The sequence below is a fragment of the Solanum stenotomum genome, chromosome 7, assembly GCF_019186545.1.
Source record: "Solanum stenotomum isolate F172 chromosome 7, ASM1918654v1, whole genome shotgun sequence".
Taxonomy (NCBI): domain Eukaryota; kingdom Viridiplantae; phylum Streptophyta; class Magnoliopsida; order Solanales; family Solanaceae; genus Solanum; species Solanum stenotomum.
Window position 1 is genome coordinate 15,032,355 of NC_064288.1, and position 18,551 is coordinate 15,050,905.

Sequence of the window (18,551 nt, forward strand, 5' to 3'; positions counted from 1 at the left end):
CTTGGGATTCTTGGTGAAAAAAAAATTGCCAAGTTATGTGGCCAAACGCCAACGGTCAAATTTTTCCCCAAATATTTCCAAATAACACTTAAGGCCAAAAGGGTGCTAGGAGAGAACCAACAAGCAACGATAAAAAAATTTCATTCCATTCCAGAATTATTCATAACAAATCGTATTATCATTTGTCAAGTTCAATTATTTGAATTTAGTTATAACTTTTACATTTCTAATGATTTGTATAGGAGTTGTTTAAATTGTAAAAAAATTTCTTGACCGCGTAAAGTAATAAAAGAAATGACGTACAATTAGAAAGAATTATAAAAGGAGAAACATGCTATAGTGGTTAATTTCTTAATTATGAAGTTATAACTTTAAATAGAAACTCAAATTTAGTGATAATTTGAGAGAGAAATCCTATGAGGTAAGACACGTAATTTTTTTTGTGCATCTATTTAATTGTTGTACCATTAATAAAAAAAATAATCTAATTCTTTATTACAACGATTGCAACTCAAATTAACTTTTTTTAAATCGAAGCAATAAAAATAGGTTCTTTTAAAATCCTAACGCATGGTCTTCACAAAATATCTTTAGAAAATTAGTGCTTACACAACTGTTTTTAGAATAGTACGGCAAAATTTAGTGTGAGAATTAATTCTTCTGATCCTCTTTAAGCGAATTGGTACATAGTACTATCCTTTTGTTAAGTAAAATTACTTTAATATATATTCCAAATTTTATACTCCTCTTGAAGCCTGTTTGACATTACTGTTAAAAATAACTTATTTTTAGAAGCATTTTTTTTAAATGACTTTTCAAAAAAATTATTTTTGATAAAAAATAAATAATTTGTGTTTGGCTAATTCATTTGAAAAATATTTTTAATAAGCATATTGCGTTTGACTGATCTATTTTAAAAAGTATTTTCGACAGTAAAATTGCAAAAAAGGGCAACTATTAATGTACACTAATATTAAAATTATTTTATAGAGAGAAACTATTTTATATATGTATTATAAAAAAATAATTTAATTTTTATTTTTATTAAATTAAAATGTACATGTTTAAATTTTCAATCATATTATACCTTTTTTGGGAGGCTAAAATCTATAATTGTTTTTTTTCCTTTTTTCTAATCTTATATTGTTGTTACCTTTTTTCTAATTCTGCAAAATAATACATAAAATAATATATAACATATAAATATATAAACATAAAATAAAATTATAAAATTTATTATATAAAAATAAAAAGAAAAATTCTTAAATGAAATTTAACCAAACTCGTGAAATATGCTAATTAATTAATATGAACTATATTGGTAAATATGTATATATAAAAATGATATTTTAATCTTGAAAAAAAAAATTGTTTCTACTTTTGCTTTTTTTAAAAAGCAGAATTTTAGCTTCTTCCAAAATAGCAGAAAAATTGTTTTTGCTTCCATTAAAAAATATTTTTGCTGATTTGTCAAACACTTATTTTTTCAACTAAAGTGTTTATTGCTTAAAACAAGTACTTCTCGCATCCCAACAGCAATGCCAAACATACTCTTAGTTTAATTTATTTATTTTAATCCAGTTTGACGTAAAATTTAGAAAAGCAAACACATTTTTGAATCATGATCTGAAACTAAAGATATGTATTACATATTAAAATATTTTATAATTTTGAATATATTACATAAAATATCAAAATAAATACATCACGTAAAATATCAAAATTATCAATCACAATAAATCATCAAAAAAAAGCACCAAAAAAAAAATTGCAACTCTCAACAAATATTACAAAATTAAATCTTTGAAATTTAAAATTATATATTTGAACATGCATTCTAAAAGAAAAATAAGGAAAAAGTGTCAAAATATAATCTGGTCAAATTTCATATCATAATTAAATAAATATTTTTAAAATCTAGATTAGAATATCAATGCAGTTTATTTTGAAAAAAAAATTAGTTAAATAAATTGCAGAAATTTGAAATTTGAAATACATTTTATTTAAGAAAAAATTGAATTTAAAAAATTGAATTTTGTGAGAAAAAGTTTCAAAATATAATCTGGTCAAATTTTATAATTAAATAAAAAAAATTTAAAAAAAAAATTGATGATGTTTATCTTGAAAATAAATAGGGAAAAAGAAAGATATGTGGAAAGAGGTAGAAAGAAAGAGAAGAGCGCAGGGAAAGGCAGAAAGAGTGGATGCTGACGAGTCCATCATAAGACTCTTCCGCGTAGCTGCCAGCTGTCTGGCCACGGATTCCCCTGATATGGACCCCACTTACATACACACACACTTATTAGATGACATAACCTACTTCTTTCTACCCCAAATATCTATTCTTACGCTATACTCCTCTCTCTCTCCCTCTCTGTATCTGTATGTAGAGAGAGAAACTAAGAGTTGTGTGTTGTGGCGATGAAATTGGAAGAGAGAAACTAGTGTTTACATTCTGAAATGTTGTTTTGTTTGTAACGGATCCATCCATCTCTTTCACAGATTTGATTTTTGTTATTTCAATGGCGAAGACTGGTGTTGTTGATGGAGATCCACTTACGGTTAAAGAGATGGAGTTGAAAAGGGAGTTGCAGAGATTAGTTAAGGCCATTTTGTCTCAAGAGGAGATTAATGTTGATGCTATTGATAAAACCCAGCAAATCCTTCTTGCTTTGAAGGAATTAAAGCTTAAACGACGTTCATCTTCTTTCGATCTTCCTTTTCCTGAGGAATTTCGATGTCCGCTTTCTAAACAACTTATGAGAGATCCTGTCATGCTTGCCTCCGGTCAGGTTAGTACATTCATCACCACAATTTTAATATATGATTTTTTAAAAAAAAAAATTGTTCGGTGTGTTTGATTGATTGATTTTTGGAGGTTTGTGGAATTGTGGTGGGTTTGGTAGATTGAACTTGGAAGGGGTGATTCCTTTCAATTTTTCCATCATTGTAATGAATTGGAGGTGGGGGTTGTACATGGGTTACTGTTAATTACATGATATCTGCTTAATTAGTGTTGTTGTGAGTGTCAATTATAAGGTACAGCAGTGTGTATTAATCTTTCTTTTTGATTTATCGTTACAATGCTCCCTTAATTCAGTTCTCATAGAGCACATGTAAATCCTGTTAAGTGGTTTTGTAATTTTCAAGATTCATATACTGTTTTCTGTGTTTTAGTTAGTTGTTGTGAGTTAGTTTTGAGACACATTTGGCTGATATATTGTTGATATTTTTGCAGACTTATGATAGACCCTTCATTCAGAAATGGTTAAAAGCTGGGAATAGGACGTGCCCTCAAACACAACAAGTACTTTCACATACAATTCTTACACCTAATCACTTGATTCGGGATATGATATCGCAATGGTGTAAAAATAATGGGATTCAAATGCCAGACTCTGTTCAGTTTTTGAATGATGAAGGGTTGACTGAAGCTGACCGTGATTTGTTCTTGTCGTTGCTTGAGAAGATGTCTTCAACCTTATCTGATCAAAAGGTTGCTGCAAGAGAATTACGTTTGTTAACAAAGAAAATGCCTTCCTTTCGGTCACTATTTGGAGAATCTGCTGATGCAATTCCTCAACTTGTTCGTCCCCTATCTCAAAGCAACAGCAATGTTAATCCAAATCTCCAGGAAGACATAATCACAACACTTTTGAATCTTTCCATCCATGACAACAATAAGAAGCTTGTCGCGGAGACTCCAAAGGTTATTCCACTTCTTGTGGATGCATTAAGATCAGGAACAATTGAAACAAGGAGCAATGCAGCAGCTGCACTTTTTACATTATCTGCGCTTGATTCTAATAAAGAGCTTATAGGAAAATCTGGTGCCCTGAAACCACTGGTTGAACTTCTAGATGAAGGGAACCCAGTCGCAATGAAGGATGTTGCTTCAGCTCTTTTTAGTCTATGCATTATTCAGGACAATAAGGCGAGAGCGGTTAGAGATGGTGCTGTGAGGGCTATACTGAAAAAGATTATGAGTAACGTGCACGTCGATGAGTTACTAGCCATACTAGCTATGCTATCAAATAATCAAAAGGCAGTTGAGGAGATGGGAGACCTTGGGGCGGTTACATGTCTGCTTAATATAATAAGGGAGACCTCGTGTGCTCGCAGCAAGGAGAATTGTATTGCAGTCCTTTATACAATCTGTTACAGTGATCGAACCAAGTGGAAGACATTAAGGGATGAGGAGAAAACGTATGGGACAATCTCTCAACTTGCTCAAAATGGTACAGCAAGAGCCAAGAGAAAGGCTAATGGTATTCTTGACAGACTGAACAGGGCTATCAATCTTACTCATACTGCATAAAAAAAGCCAGCAGTTTGAAGAACAAAATGTGTAAATTCTGGTTCCATCTTTGCCCTCTTTCCTTTCATAAAAAGTATTTGAGGCATGTTGTGGTTCGTTTGCAACCTTACATTTTGTACATTCTATCTGAGATTTACAAGTAATAGTGATTGTGAATAATTTATTATGAAGGAGTTTTCGTAAAAGTAAGATCCATGGTGTTTTTACTCTTTTAGTTGGATTACGTGGGACATGGTTGGTCTAGGCTATGTTGCTTGGACTCTGATTGTTCAAAGTGGTGTTATTTTTGGAGAATCTGACATAGAAAATGAAGAGTCTGGTATAGGTGATTGATATGTAGTAGTAGAAGAATTAGTGAAGTAATAAGAAGAAGAAATAATTGTTGCACATGGGTGTTGTGTATTAGTTTAAACATGTGATGTGAGGTAGAAGGTGGGGTTGCTGTGATTTGTCTGTAAGGAAGAATGTGATATTTGTAGTGTGGAGGGGCCAGATAATGTTCCTTTCTTTTCTCATTAGCAATGGTAAGTAAAGGTCCACTGACCACATGGCTCCTATGTATTACCTTACCTCTTTGGTGATGCTACTGTTATTCTTAGTTTACACTCACTTCTGGCTTTGCGTGAAAAGGGATGATCCTCTTTTTATCTAGTACACTACACTAACTAGGTCTTATTTGGAACTTAAATTTGATTTGTAGTTTATGATAATTCAGCAAAATTTTGATTTCAAATCTCATATTCACTTGAAAGGTAGGAGATATCAATTCCAATTTTAATTTAAAACTTTGATCTATAAATTTATATGAAAGGGTTATAATATTACGATCAATGTAAAGAGATTGTAATTATGAAAGTATTATATTAAAAAGTAGCTGGTTATTATTATTGTTGATTTATTGGATCAACATGTTTTTTTGTAAAACTATGTGTGTATGAAAGTTTGAAATAATATATAATCGTGATCTTCTTTTTTTTTTTGTATTAATGTGACTTGTTGGGATTATTGAAATTGGAGTGCTTCCAACTAATTTTAGATTTGAATTGGAAAGTCGAGTAAAATTCTTTCCTAACAAAGGATTATGGAAGTTGAAACTCATTACTCTTGGGTACTAGGTTATGGAGATTGTTATAGTATCTTGTATTATACATACATATGAAGGTAATGGATAAATGAATGAATGATATAGCGGCATATATGTAGTTAGTTGGAAAAACTCCAATTCCAATACGGAAGGGAAAGAATATGGGCATATAATATTGAATGGCCCATCCAATGTGCGCCTTTTTTGTGCTTACAAAGTCTTCACTCCAACAGTAAACCTCTTTTTTCCTCTCATGCCATCCTTTTATTATATATATATATTAGTAAAAATTAGTTGAGGCTATTCCTTTTCACTCTCATTTCTTTATATATATATCTTCAACAAGAAGACAAAGCCAAGCAAAGTGTATATATGACAAAAAGCAGGCGGCTGACTCTTAAAACTCTCTTGCAATATAACTTGTTCCCTTCAAACTTTGTAAATAAAAGTAAAATATTTAGATGGAGCCTAGTCTAGGGATGAACATCTGACGTTTCTATATTTTTTTGTTATAAAAGAAATCCTATGAATATACCCTTAATGCATTATCCAACTTGTGCTATTGCCTATTGGAAGTATATGCATGCAAAAATATCCTTAAATCATGTCAAATTAAATAAAATTATCGTCAATTCCAAAAGTATCCTTGCAATTGGTGGCCAAGCATCTAAGTAATTAAGTTTTGTTCCTCAATTCACGTTATTGTTAACTTTTATGAATAAAGAAGCAAGTGGGTAATCATGTGATGCCTTTTCATTGTGTATAAATAAAAGAAAGAATATGGAATACAAGGTTGGTACGGTCAACAACACCTTTATTTTATTACTAGGAAATTCAATATGCTATCGTTTTGATTCTCCATAATCCATACCCATTTTCTTGAGGAAACAAATTAAAATTAAACGACTTATATTTAGGACTTAGGAGTATAAATTAAGTCCTTCATTTTGGTTATATTTTTTTCTTCTTTTTTTGCTTTCCACTCAATGTTTGGTATCCACATTGAAGCCTGCATAGAAAAGTTCCATATTAGGGGGGTAAAACCAGTGGCAGAGCCACATGAAGTTGAGGGACACCCCTCTATTGGAAAATTACACTGTGTAGCTAGAGTAAAAATATTTTTTTATATATATATATTACATATTGACACTCCTTGATTTCTACGCGATTTTACTTTTTTATATTTTGACACCCCTATGTCAAAGTTCTGGCTCCGCCATTGGGTAAAATGCTTTCCAACAAAGGCAATTTCATATTCAAAGGACTCGAATCTAAGACATCTAGTTAAAGATGAAGGGGTTCTTACCATTCCATCACAATCCTTGTTTTTTTTTTCATTCAAAAAGTGGAGTGGAGGAATGTGGACGATCGAACCATCACCAACAAAATGAGAGTTCAAATAACCAACCAGCTAAACTATTTTGATTTCTTTCTAGGGAGAAGGGTCTAATATACCCCTCAACTTTGCCATTTGGAGCTGATATGCCCCTCGTATGAAAGTGACTCATATATACCCTTACTGTTATACAAACGGCTCACATATACCCCTACCGTTACAAAATGAGCTTACATATACCCTTCATTTAACAGAAGTGAAAAAAATAGTTTTAAATTTATATTTTTACTTTTGATTTTTTTAAAAAATCATTAGGGTTATATATGATTTTTCTAGCAAATTTCAAGGTATATTTTAATTTTTTTCCGGACATACATTATTTTTTGACTTCTTGATTATCATTATTTGAGTTTCTTATTCTTATTTTATATTTTTCTTTCATTCCTTAGTGTAAAGAAAAATATTTAAAACTTTTTTTTTTGTTGCTATATTATAATTTTAAACCATATTTTTTCAGATATATTGTAATTTAGTTTTTGTATTTGAAGAAAATAATTTGGTCATAAATTTTACAAGAATATTAGCAAAACTTAAATAAATTTGACCATCAAAATAATAAATCTAAATTATTCATTGAAACAAAAAAAAAGTTTTTAAAAAATAATATATGTTTGAGGAGGACTAAATATACCCATATGGAATTATACTTTTTAAAATATAATTAAAAAATTAAACAAAATTAATTTTTGCACTTCCGTTAGAGGAAAAGGGTATATGTGACATTTGTATAGCAGTAGGGGTATATATGAGTCACTTTCATAACGAGGGGTATATCAACTCTAAATGACAAAGTTGAGGGGTATATGAGACCCTTTTCCCTTCTTTCTAGGGATAATGGTCTAAAAAATACCCCAACTTTGATCGGATTTATTGTTGCGATACTAAAATCTCATAAGGACCTATTACATCTCTAGACTATTTAATATCATGTTTTTTACCCCTGAACTATTTAATAGTGTATTTTAAAGATATATATGTGCCCACGTGGACACATTACTATTTATAATTTTACATTATTTTTTATGTCTACGTGGGCAAATATAAATGTTTAAAATACGGTATTAAATAGTCTAGGAAGGCAATAGGTCCTCATTAAAATTTAGTATCACAATAGCAAATTCGATCAAAATTGAGATATTTTTCAGATCTTTATCCCTTATTTCTATAACTCTTGTTGATGGTTATATATCTTTTTATTCTTAAACTAGCAGCCTAGGGATCCCAGCCTTGCACGTGCAAGTGGTCCTCTTTGTAGTAAAAAGAATTGCTTAACAGTACATGTGTCTGATTTAGTTCGATCAATTATTTATTTTAGAAGAATTATATTGTATTGATTTTTTGGTCAATCTATTTCGTATAAATTATATATGTCTCCTTTAGCATTGTCTTCAGCATATGTTCAATTTGATTAGTTTTATATAATTATAAGAGAATTGAACTTGACAGCAAAACTTTACTTTAACATTTTAACTTTATGAGTAATTATTTATTTTCCTAATTTTATTACAAATGAATTTAATATCACCCGGATGGCTGACGTGACAAATTTCAAAAACATCAGCGCGTAAATAAAGAAAAAAAAATAAATGGGGCACTTTTTTTCCCTTTCTGGCCAATACAATTTTTTCCCATTTCTTCTTCGTCTTCTTCCTTGCACCCATCACCCCCGGCCCAAACCCAACTCATTTCTTTTCTTTTTAATTATTTCTTCTTCCTCACAACCTGCACATCCTCTCCTCTCGTTCCTCTATGCATCCTTTATCTCCGATTTTCTCCTTCTTCTAAGTAGTTTATATTTATAATAAAAGAGAAAATTTCAAATCAAAATAGCTAATCTTTAAAAAATTTCAACTATGATTTGATTAATAAAGAATTAACAAAGTGTCAGAACCTTAAAAAATAATTAATCATCTAACTTTAAACATTACTTATTATATACCTGGATATGTATTAGGAAGTTAAACAAGAAAATTAACAATAAATCTAAAAAGTTAAGCACACTGATTTTGCACAACTTTGAAAGCGTCATTGTTGATGTAAGTTGAAGCTTCACTTAGCTGAAAAAAGAGATTAATGGAAGTAATAATAAATCATTACAAAGTAATGAAAATAGAATGAATCGGTCAGAATTTTAGAAGTTAAGAAATTGATCCAGATGAAATAATGAAGATGATGGGTGAATAGTGAAAATAATTTTTTTTTTAAATGTAGAGAAATAAAAATAAAGAAAAGGTATTTTTTTTTCAATTATCCGGTGTGTCATCGATGTGGCATAGAGGTGGCACTTATGTGGCGCGCGTGCATTTCACCCATAAGTATGAAACTTGTATTGTATGTGTAAGGTGCTATTAAATTCACTTGAAATAAGTTTAGGGGGGTAAATAATTACCCGTAAAGTTAAGGTGCTAAAGTGAGTTTTGCTGTCAAGTTCGAGGGTGTTTTTATGTATTTTCCCTAATTATAATAAGAGTTTACAATAATATAATTATAAAATTACTTAAGCAAATAAAATTATAAAATTACTTAAGCAAATAATAAGATTTTTTTTATGAAGCAATTAAACTATAAAAGAGTCATTATAAAATGTGCACTAATTTTGAATTTGAAAGAAACAAATTTAAAGTCTTATAAAGTTTGTAGTCATGACTTCCAATGCAATATTATTGTCACAAGTAAAATTTTACTACATGTGAAAAAAAATATTGATAGTTCTACTTTTGTCTCCATTCTAATTAAACTTGAGATGGTTAAGTAGAAAAATAAAAAATTCTAGTGGCTATTCTATCTTAAACCTTGCTCAAGCTTATAAGAAGGAACACATATAATTTTTTGAAAAGACATCCCAAATATTTCATAAATTGATTATGAAAATATTTCATAAATTGATCCTAGAATACTCATAAAGAGATCAAGACATCAAATACATTATTTTTCAAAAAAAATTCCTTGTGACAAATATATCTCAAGGAGGTCCAAATCGATCAACTTACGTTTGAGAAATATGCTATTAGTGTCCTCAAATAAGGTTTTTTTTAAAAAAAAATACTTAAGAAATAAATAAAGTTATACTCGCAATCTTAATGAATAAAATCACTTTTTATTTATTTTGGGATTACAATTTATGAGTTGATAAGAATATGATCATCATTTTTTATCTTTGCTCATGTAACTATTTTTTTCAAGATCTACCACTAATTAGCCACCACCAACTCATGTTCTACAATATTATTATGAGGCCCCTATTATTATCCTATATTACTTTGTTATTTAATCCATAGAAGAATTTTACATCTAAAAATAGTGATATTTCTTCCTTTGTGGAATAGAATGAGAAAAATGAAATGTGTGGAAAAATATATTAGTGACTAGTGTGTAGTGAAATTAGACTACGGGGAAGAAAGAATTGAGACAAAGAAAAATATTGCAGGTCTTCAAAATATTCACTATATAAAAAAAAACAATAATTTTATATTGAGAAATGTGTTCTTTTGATGAAGTTTTTGACTTTTCAAATAATTTGGAGTAATTGTTTGAGCTACACGACCTTGTTGCGCTATTGTATTCTGGAGGAGAACGACAAGTTAAAAGTTATATTGCTAGATTGGTGTTGATTATACCGCAGTGAGCTTGAATCTCCTTAAAGAGAGCGAAATATTTACTCCAACCTGAATATTGTTTTATTTTATTTATTTATTCTATTTTCAATTATATTTTATTGTAATTTGTGGTATATACATCAACGTATAGTAATATGAAATATAGTACGATGAATCTTTATTCTAATCACCTTTTATATTTTTTTGATTTATTATCTTTTAAACAATAAAAATATCTAGAGAATTTTTTATATTCAAGACTCCTAGGTAAAAAAAACACCGAGATTTAATCGAATGGTATGATACCCAAGAGAAACTGAGATCATTGGCATAATTTTGAAAAGTTCAATTTTGTAAAAAAAAATAAAAAAAATAATATGATATAAATTTTATAAAATAACTAACTGAATTGAGCCATTAATTAATAACCCTACCGAGAAAAATAATTTCAGAGCTCCCGGCCATACTTTACGAAGAAGAATTAATTAAGTATTAATTTTTGTTCATACTAATTTTTCGTTGGGTTTCATTTTCTTTATTCAGATACGGATTAACTATACAAATTCACCGTTTGGTCAAGTTCTTAAGTAGTTAGAGAAGTATTGAAAATATTTTTAAATTTAACGTAAATTATTAATTTTATTCAAAGATGAATTCATGATTTGGAGGTTATGAGTGTCACGTGTTTAAATAAGATAAACGGGTCGGTTTTTTCTATTTACCAATATTTATAAATAACTTGATCAACTATGCATATTTAATAAAAAAATTCTTTTAGATATTTTAATATTATAGATACCTAAGTAGTTCAATTTTTTTTAGTAGTAATAAGAGATCCTATTCTCATCAAAACCTTGAGAAAATTAGAGATTCCTCCCCTTAACAATTTAAACTTGTGTAAATCATCTAATATCATTACTTTATTATATTCATAAATCATTGTCTCAATGTGTTATTACATATATATAGTTGAGAGAAAATATAAAAAAATTATAGCTTCAACCCAGTTGTCTTCGATTAAGATATTTAGTTGATAGAAAATATAAAAAATATTATAACTTCAATCCGCTTAGCATGATGTAAAAGATCGAAAAAACCTTTAAATTAAAAGAACTCTAACATAATAATATCCATCATTCTTATAACTTTATTTATTTATTTTTAATTAAAATACTATTAAAATATATTTTTATTAATATTTATACAATATTCAAAATTTGCTACTCATTAATAATTAATATAGAATGCACGCGCAATACAAATATCAAGAGATAAATACTTAGTGAAAGAGACAAATTTTTTAAAAACAATTAGGAATTAATTAAAGCAAAAAATAGTCAATTGGATTAACAAATAATAATAGCAAACAAGGAAGATTTAAAGGGGGGAAAAATTGAAGCCCTGCGCACATTAATGGGAAAAAAGGGCAAAAAACTAGGGCTATCAAGGGTTTCAAACCTTCGACACCAACATGGTGAACTAAGTCTTTTACCCCTCACACCATTAAGGATTTTAGTTCATGAGTGACAAGCTTAATATATAACCGATTCGTTATACATATACATATTTATACAAAGTTTTCACCGAGGTCACTGAGTGTCGTGGAACCCCCACCCATGCACTTAGATCTGCCCCTGGTTTTATTTTTGAACCATGTATTGACAGTCTTAAAAACATCTCTTAACTTGACTAAATGAACTTAAACACGCCTCCGATCTTGCAACATGAGTGAAATACATCTCTAAATTCTCACCAAGTTTATGACTATTTTCATCACTTCTCTCGACTTTTTATTAAGAACGTCATACTTTTGCAAGAGTTTGAAGCTAGTTGTTATGTCATGTGGAAGATCGAGAGTGTATCTAAGTTTAGTTGGTCAAGTAAATAAGAGTTTTTAAGGTTGTCAATATGTCACGTGGAAGATCAGGGGTGTGGTTATCAATTTTTATTTTTATTTTAAAAAAAAACACTTGTCAAATTAGCTGTTTTTAAAAGTTTGACCAAAATAGAAAATTCACAAACCTACTCCAGCTAATTTGGCATTTAAAAAATGTTGATTAATTTCGAATGGAGAACAAAGGTCAAGTTGATGAATTCATTGGTAATGATTTAGGTGGTTGATTAATTATAATCCATGTATCATGTTTAATTTGTAGGTGGACGCGATTATTGCACTTAACCGCGGATTTAGGGATGATTTAAGCAATAACAAGTGTAGTTAAGACTAATTCTATTTTATTAGTATGTGATTGTTGACCACTTGATTTTGTCCAAAAATCACACCAACGTTTTCTTTTTTTGTCCCAAGTTTCCTAGTGCTGTCTGACACTTAAAAGTAGAGAATGTTGCAAAAAATTAATTATTCTAACTGAAATGCTTATGTGTTATTTATGATAAATGAGTAAGTATAAGTGAGCAATGTGTATAATGTGAAAATGCTACTGAGTGATTCTTAATTATTGGATGCATGGTCTACAATCAATTGCTAAATAGTAATGAAATATCATTAACTCAAATGTTGAATAAAAATGAAAACTTTATAGATATATCAAGAGATATTGATAACAACCCTAATTAGATTGATATTAATAATATTTTGAGAGTTTATTGAATATTTGTTACTTTAATTTTGAGAATTTATCTTTTATCTACTTATTTCATTGTTCAAGATACAAGGTAATTTACTCTTATGATATTTTTTATTTTATTTTTATATTCTTTAGAAGATGATTAGTTTAATATATTAATTGTTGTCTTAAGTAACTCAAAAATCTTTTTGTTTTTGTGCATGCATGTGTATTTGTTTATTTTTCTCCTTCTATTATTGTAACTAGGGATGTTCAAAATCAAGTTAAACTGATAACCTGAATCAAAAATAAGTTAATGGGTTATTGATTTAGCGGTTTTATAAAGTTTTTGCTTCTTCTTTTTATTATCGGGTTATCGGTTCTTAATGGATTGTGATTTTTTCTTAACGGGCTAACTGATAACCCGATAGTAAAATAATTATATTTATACCATTTTGTATATAAAGTCCTTGACTTAGAGTTTAGTTTTCTACTTTTATTTCTGATTGTCCCAAGCTCTTGATTATTCTACAATGTAAAAGTGTTTGCTTTTGAGCAAAATGTAACTTATGAACTCATGTGCATGGTTCATTTGGTTTGTCACCTTTGTTTCTAAGTGATTTTCAATAAAATTTTTGGTGTTAAACCAACAACCGAACTAATATCGATCAATAATCGCTAAACCGATAAGTCAATATCTTAATGGTTCTTTAACGATTTAACATCTTTACAAACTGATAACAAATAAATTAAATCGATAAACTTTAAAATCGAACCGAACAATAGTAACAAAGTGGAAATGTTAGAAATTGAGCAGAAGTGGGCTCAGAAAACTGTCGGCAGAAGCCAAAAAAGCCTTTTGGGTAGACAAATCAAGAAACATGACAAACTATGGACTTCATTCTTTAAATTACCCTTTTTGGACCACTTTTTCCATCATTTTCTTTCTAGTTGCACTGCCACTATTTATCCCATTGGGAATTTTTAAGGCAAGAGCTAACATCATACTTTATTTTGAAATTGTTATGTGTTTGTTACTACTTCATTTGTGATAAATTCCTATGCTAAGCAAGTCTTTTGCACTTAAAGAAAATAACGTAAAATAGCTGTTGTAAGGAGGGAAAGATTAGTGCTAAATCTTTTTGCACTGTAATTAGACGCGTGATTACTGTGGAAATGAAAGCAACTTCTTGGCTGTCCCTTTCTCCAACTATATTTATTATAACTATTTTAGAAATCATTCATATCTTGTTATTACTTATAATTAAATATTCTCCAATTTATTTATTTTATAATTTGCCGACACATAACAGTTAACCTAGTGGACATCTTAATATGTCATACGATAGTGACTTTTCCAGAAAAAAAACACCGACTTATTGTCGCCTCCTAGTGGAATTTGTTAGCTTTACTCCATGCATAAAATACTCAAGTTTTATATTTGTAAATATTCATTTATTTTGTTTACTAGGTAAACAATCTAAGTTCTTCACTATTCGAAATAATAATATTTTTCATTGTCCATAACTTCAACTTGCTAATATTTTTTCAAATCGCAATGAGCGAGTAAAAAAGTAAGTCAAAAATGGGTCTCACATAATATGACTTTACAAGTGAGAGAGTAGGGCTTACATATCTCTTGGTGACTGTGCTGCTTTTCTGATAGGGCACATATTACCTGTTTGTTATGATCATAAATAATAAAAGGGCACCTCTTTCGAGCTTGGCGACAAAAATGCAGCTAACAATAAAGTATAATTATGTCTCCCTGTCCCTTGGGTATAATGACTTGAACATTATCTCGGAAACTCGGAACTGAACTGATAGAGCAAGGCAGCCAGCCTGAATGCACAAAGCATTCCGCATTAACAAGCCCGGCAACCCAAAAAATGAGCACCAAATGGCCTATCATTCTTGTGTGACTGGAACAATCAATATATGTTCCTGTAGTCTCTACGACATTCTCCTGTAAAGTGTCATTGGCTTCTAAATCCAATGAGAATAGGGACAACAACAACTAGCCCGACATTTGAATGCTCAAGTCCGAAATCAGAAACAGGACATAAACGCAAGTTGAAACCATAATTCATGATTTCACATGCACCATTCAAGAGAAGTGTTTCTCCACACGGGAACAAATTCAGTTAATGCTTTTAATTTTCCTTTTCATGTAATCAACAAGTTTGCTATAACGCCATACAAAAAAATGGCTACGGACACTGTACAGATAATGAACAACAACAGACCATCTTATACAACTGTAAGAACAAATATTACACGGTAAACCAGGGTTAATGCTGCATAAGGCCGGATGTGACAGTCCAATATGAGAGAACTAGTAGACTCACTCCCCCAGCTCCAACCACCCCTCCATCTCTTGGTATTAGTAGCATCAGCAATTACACGCACCAACCAAACCAAGAAAGAGGTTCAGCCCATCCTGTATGCCCAGCTATGCTTATCCAAAAATGCATGTACAGCTTCTTTTATGGCCAAATTTGGCACCAGCTGAGATTCCTTGAGGGGTTGTTGAGTAACCGGGTCAAATTTTCCAACCTTATTTGCCACAGAGAGAAATTAATAGAACATACAATGCAATGTGAGCTCCATTACAGCTAAATCAATGGATGAACCAATTATACCTTCTGCAGATGATCAAGGATCAGTGCCCTTTCATATGTAACCCCACTGGGCGTAATGACAGGGTCACGTAAAATGTCAAGCGTGATCTTACAGCATAGGTAATCTGGTACCTGTTAATTCTTAGCAGGTGTCAAAGGACAATAGCATACATGCACTATTCAAAGAAATCAGTAAGGAAATAAAGCCAAAAGACTGACCTCGGTGGGAGTATCGTCTTCTGCAGCGATCCTGAAAACCCTGCCTAAGGCATCCAGTTGCTTCAACAGGGATGTCGATCTATTGCCTATAAACCCTTCCATCTGAGAGCAGTGAAGCTCATGTTTGTCCTTGAGGGCTGACTCACAGGCTTCTCTGATGTACATATACAAGAGAAACAATGCTGTGACAACAGGAAAAATAATGCAAATTTATAAGTTTTAAAGCAGAGGCAATACTTCAATTTCTTAAGTTCCAAAGTGCGTCTCGAAGATTCATGGTCCCACTCCAAGTATTTTGCTTTTGCAAGCTCCTGCCAGATCTCTTCAACCATGTAACTCTTTGGATTAGCACCTCTTCCGAGATCCAATGCCTACCATTCATACATTAAATACAACAAGATTATTCAGCAAAATGGATGTCCTTGGGATCATTGTTTGAACATACTCAAAATCGGTATAACAGAAAATACATTCATTCAAACTTCTTTGAAAAGTCATCCCCCAAAAAAAGACCAAGAAATCATTTGTGCCAGAACCTTAATGAACAGGAGTTCTGAATTTTTATGGTGATAAACTAGATATTGGCTTCCTGTGCCAAGAACTAACTCATGATTTAATTAACAAATCAATGTAACATATGCTGCTCAAGGCAACTCAAGCAAAACTTTTAGTTTTAGGCCCAAAATGTAGACTGTCCTGCTCATATGCAAGATGCTATCTGTCATCAGCCATGGCACTACTGTTAAGGAAATATGACAAAGTATCAGAGGATAATCTCTTAGCAACTAAAGATGCTTTGCTTGAGCCACTGCCTTTGTTCAGCACTGTTACTGTGCTAGAATACCCGACGAGTACCAAGAATAGGATATGACAGTCACCTCAAGATGGATCTAAGGCTAAGGGGGCAGAAAACAAGATGTTCTGTCAATGGGCTTTCTTTTCTATATGCACCAAGCGCACCAAATTTTCCGAGGCAGACGAAAAATTCCCATGCCTTCCTCACACCCTTTATTTCCACAGCATTAGTCACAATGCCACTGAAATAATCTATATAATTTATTTTTTGATAATCATCCATATAGACAATTTTACAAACTCGAACTCTAGGCACGTGATAACATGCCAATGGAACCATATACATGATCAGACCTTTAGGCTAAGTGTAAGTCTTCATTGTCTGAGAGAGTATTTGTCTCCGCTGAGTTTTGAACCACCAAGGCTAGGACAGATGGGAAGAATCACCTAAGTTTTTTTTTGTCTCTGCCGAGTTTTGAACCTAAGACCTCAAGGTTCTCAACCACTTCATTGACCACTAGGCCACACCCTTGGGTGCTAAAGAATTAAATTTTATCAACTTTAGTTTGATACCTTTAATTAATTAATAGAAATATATACCTTTTTATGTCATAATAAACATTTATTGATGGTATCCTAGTATGTGTATCCACACTTGATCCATAGCCCTGAATCCAAAAAGTTGTGGTGAAAGTCCAACCTCTAGACTTGCACCAATATCGAGTACCCACACTTGAGTTTGAGCAACATAGGGTTTGGTTGTATCCTAGCACGCGTATCCACACTTGATCCATACCCCTGAATCCTAAAAGTTATGTGGTGAAAGTCCAACCTCTAGATTCACACCCGTATTGAGTACCCACACCCGAGTTTGAGCAACATAGGGTTTGGTAGCTCGCAAGGCTCATAACCTTGCAGGCACGAGTTCAATCCCTCTCTCTGCAACTTTTCAATAGACTAGTTAAATAATAACTTACCACAGACTAAGGCCTAAACTAGAGTTAGATTTAAATATTTTTTTAACAAAAGTTACAAAAGAGCCATAAGCTAGCATAATCAACTTCACACCACCCCGACTATATCAATCAACTACCTCAGTCTCAAATTAGTTGGGGTCAACCATATAAATCTTTTGTATCCCCCCTAATCCACTTTGACCTATATCATTTCACTACTTAGTAATTTATTTTTTCAAATTAGCTATACTTTAAAACTAGGGATTCCCTAATGCATATCTCCAAATTGGCAAACAAATTTCCAACCCAATTAAAGAAACTTTCGGCAAATGCAAGAGTTGATGTAACATAACAACTGAGTTTCAATTCCAACAATTAGTTTCACATGAGTAGATTATGTACTTCCATTGTGTTCCATTACTAGCTAAGTGAGCGTTTGGCCATGAAAACCAAATATTTTTCACTTTATTTGAAATTTTTAAAGTCGGAGTTGTGCTTGCCCATACTTTTTGCAAAGAATATTTAAATTATGAATGTACTTTTTATAAATATGGTTTATACTCACCCATTACTAAAAACTAGCAAAATCCCCCTACCGGACTAATTCATTTGGAACATACAATCAAATCTGCTCTAAAAGAGTAATATTTCAAAATAGATAGTTATATAGTGGCATATATTAGATTCTATTTATAAGCTACTACATACTATTGGAGATATTTTCACTTTATTTGAAATTTTTGAACTTGGAGTATGTTTGGTTGTATTTTTTTGCAAATAATATTTGATTGTTTGAACGTACTTTACCTAAAAATCTTGAAATATAATTTAAATGGGGTCATTTTTTTATAAAAAATAAACATTAAGGTGAAATTTGAAAAAAAATATAGTGAAAGTTAAAACAAGGTTTTGGATGTTTTCCAAATAAGTAGCCTTTGTGAAACTCATCCCACAATTTGTGAATGTTTTTGTAAAGGTAACACCATGTAGTAGTCTTGA

The 18,551-nt window shown here is 31.0% G+C and overlaps 3 protein-coding genes across 6 annotated transcripts in view; 2 read left to right on the forward strand and 1 right to left on the reverse strand.

Annotated features, from left to right (window-relative positions):
• LOC125870566 (U-box domain-containing protein 9) overlaps positions 1 to 4,507 on the forward strand; it is an 841,044-nt gene extending 836,537 nt beyond the window's left edge. The window contains exons 2-3 of one of the 2 annotated variants that reach the window (XM_049551026.1): positions 2,435 to 2,792; positions 3,239 to 4,507. In XM_049551026.1, the coding sequence (XP_049406983.1) occupies positions 2,523 to 2,792; positions 3,239 to 4,318 (1,350 nt within the window). In that variant the 5' untranslated portion in view covers positions 2,435 to 2,522 and the 3' untranslated portion in view covers positions 4,319 to 4,507. Of the gene's footprint in view, positions 1 to 2,339; positions 2,793 to 3,238 lie in introns of those variants that run through there. The other variant, XM_049551025.1, reaches the window with a different exon arrangement.
• The window catches only part of LOC125870580 (peptidyl-prolyl cis-trans isomerase FKBP15-1-like), a 1,082,853-nt gene that overhangs the window by 849,785 nt on the left and 214,517 nt on the right, over positions 1 to 18,551 (forward strand). The window lies entirely within an intron of this gene.
• The window catches only part of LOC125870572 (E3 ubiquitin-protein ligase CHIP-like), a 37,508-nt gene continuing 34,013 nt past the window's right edge, over positions 15,057 to 18,551 (reverse strand). For all 3 annotated transcript variants that reach the window (XM_049551034.1, XM_049551033.1, XM_049551031.1), the window contains 4 exons: positions 16,039 to 16,172; positions 15,802 to 15,955; positions 15,604 to 15,714; positions 15,057 to 15,517 (listed from right to left, as the gene is read on the reverse strand). In XM_049551034.1, the coding sequence (XP_049406991.1) occupies positions 15,392 to 15,517; positions 15,604 to 15,714; positions 15,802 to 15,955; positions 16,039 to 16,172 (525 nt within the window). In that variant the 3' untranslated portion in view covers positions 15,057 to 15,391. The remainder of the gene's footprint in view (positions 15,518 to 15,603; positions 15,715 to 15,801; positions 15,956 to 16,038; positions 16,173 to 18,551) is intronic.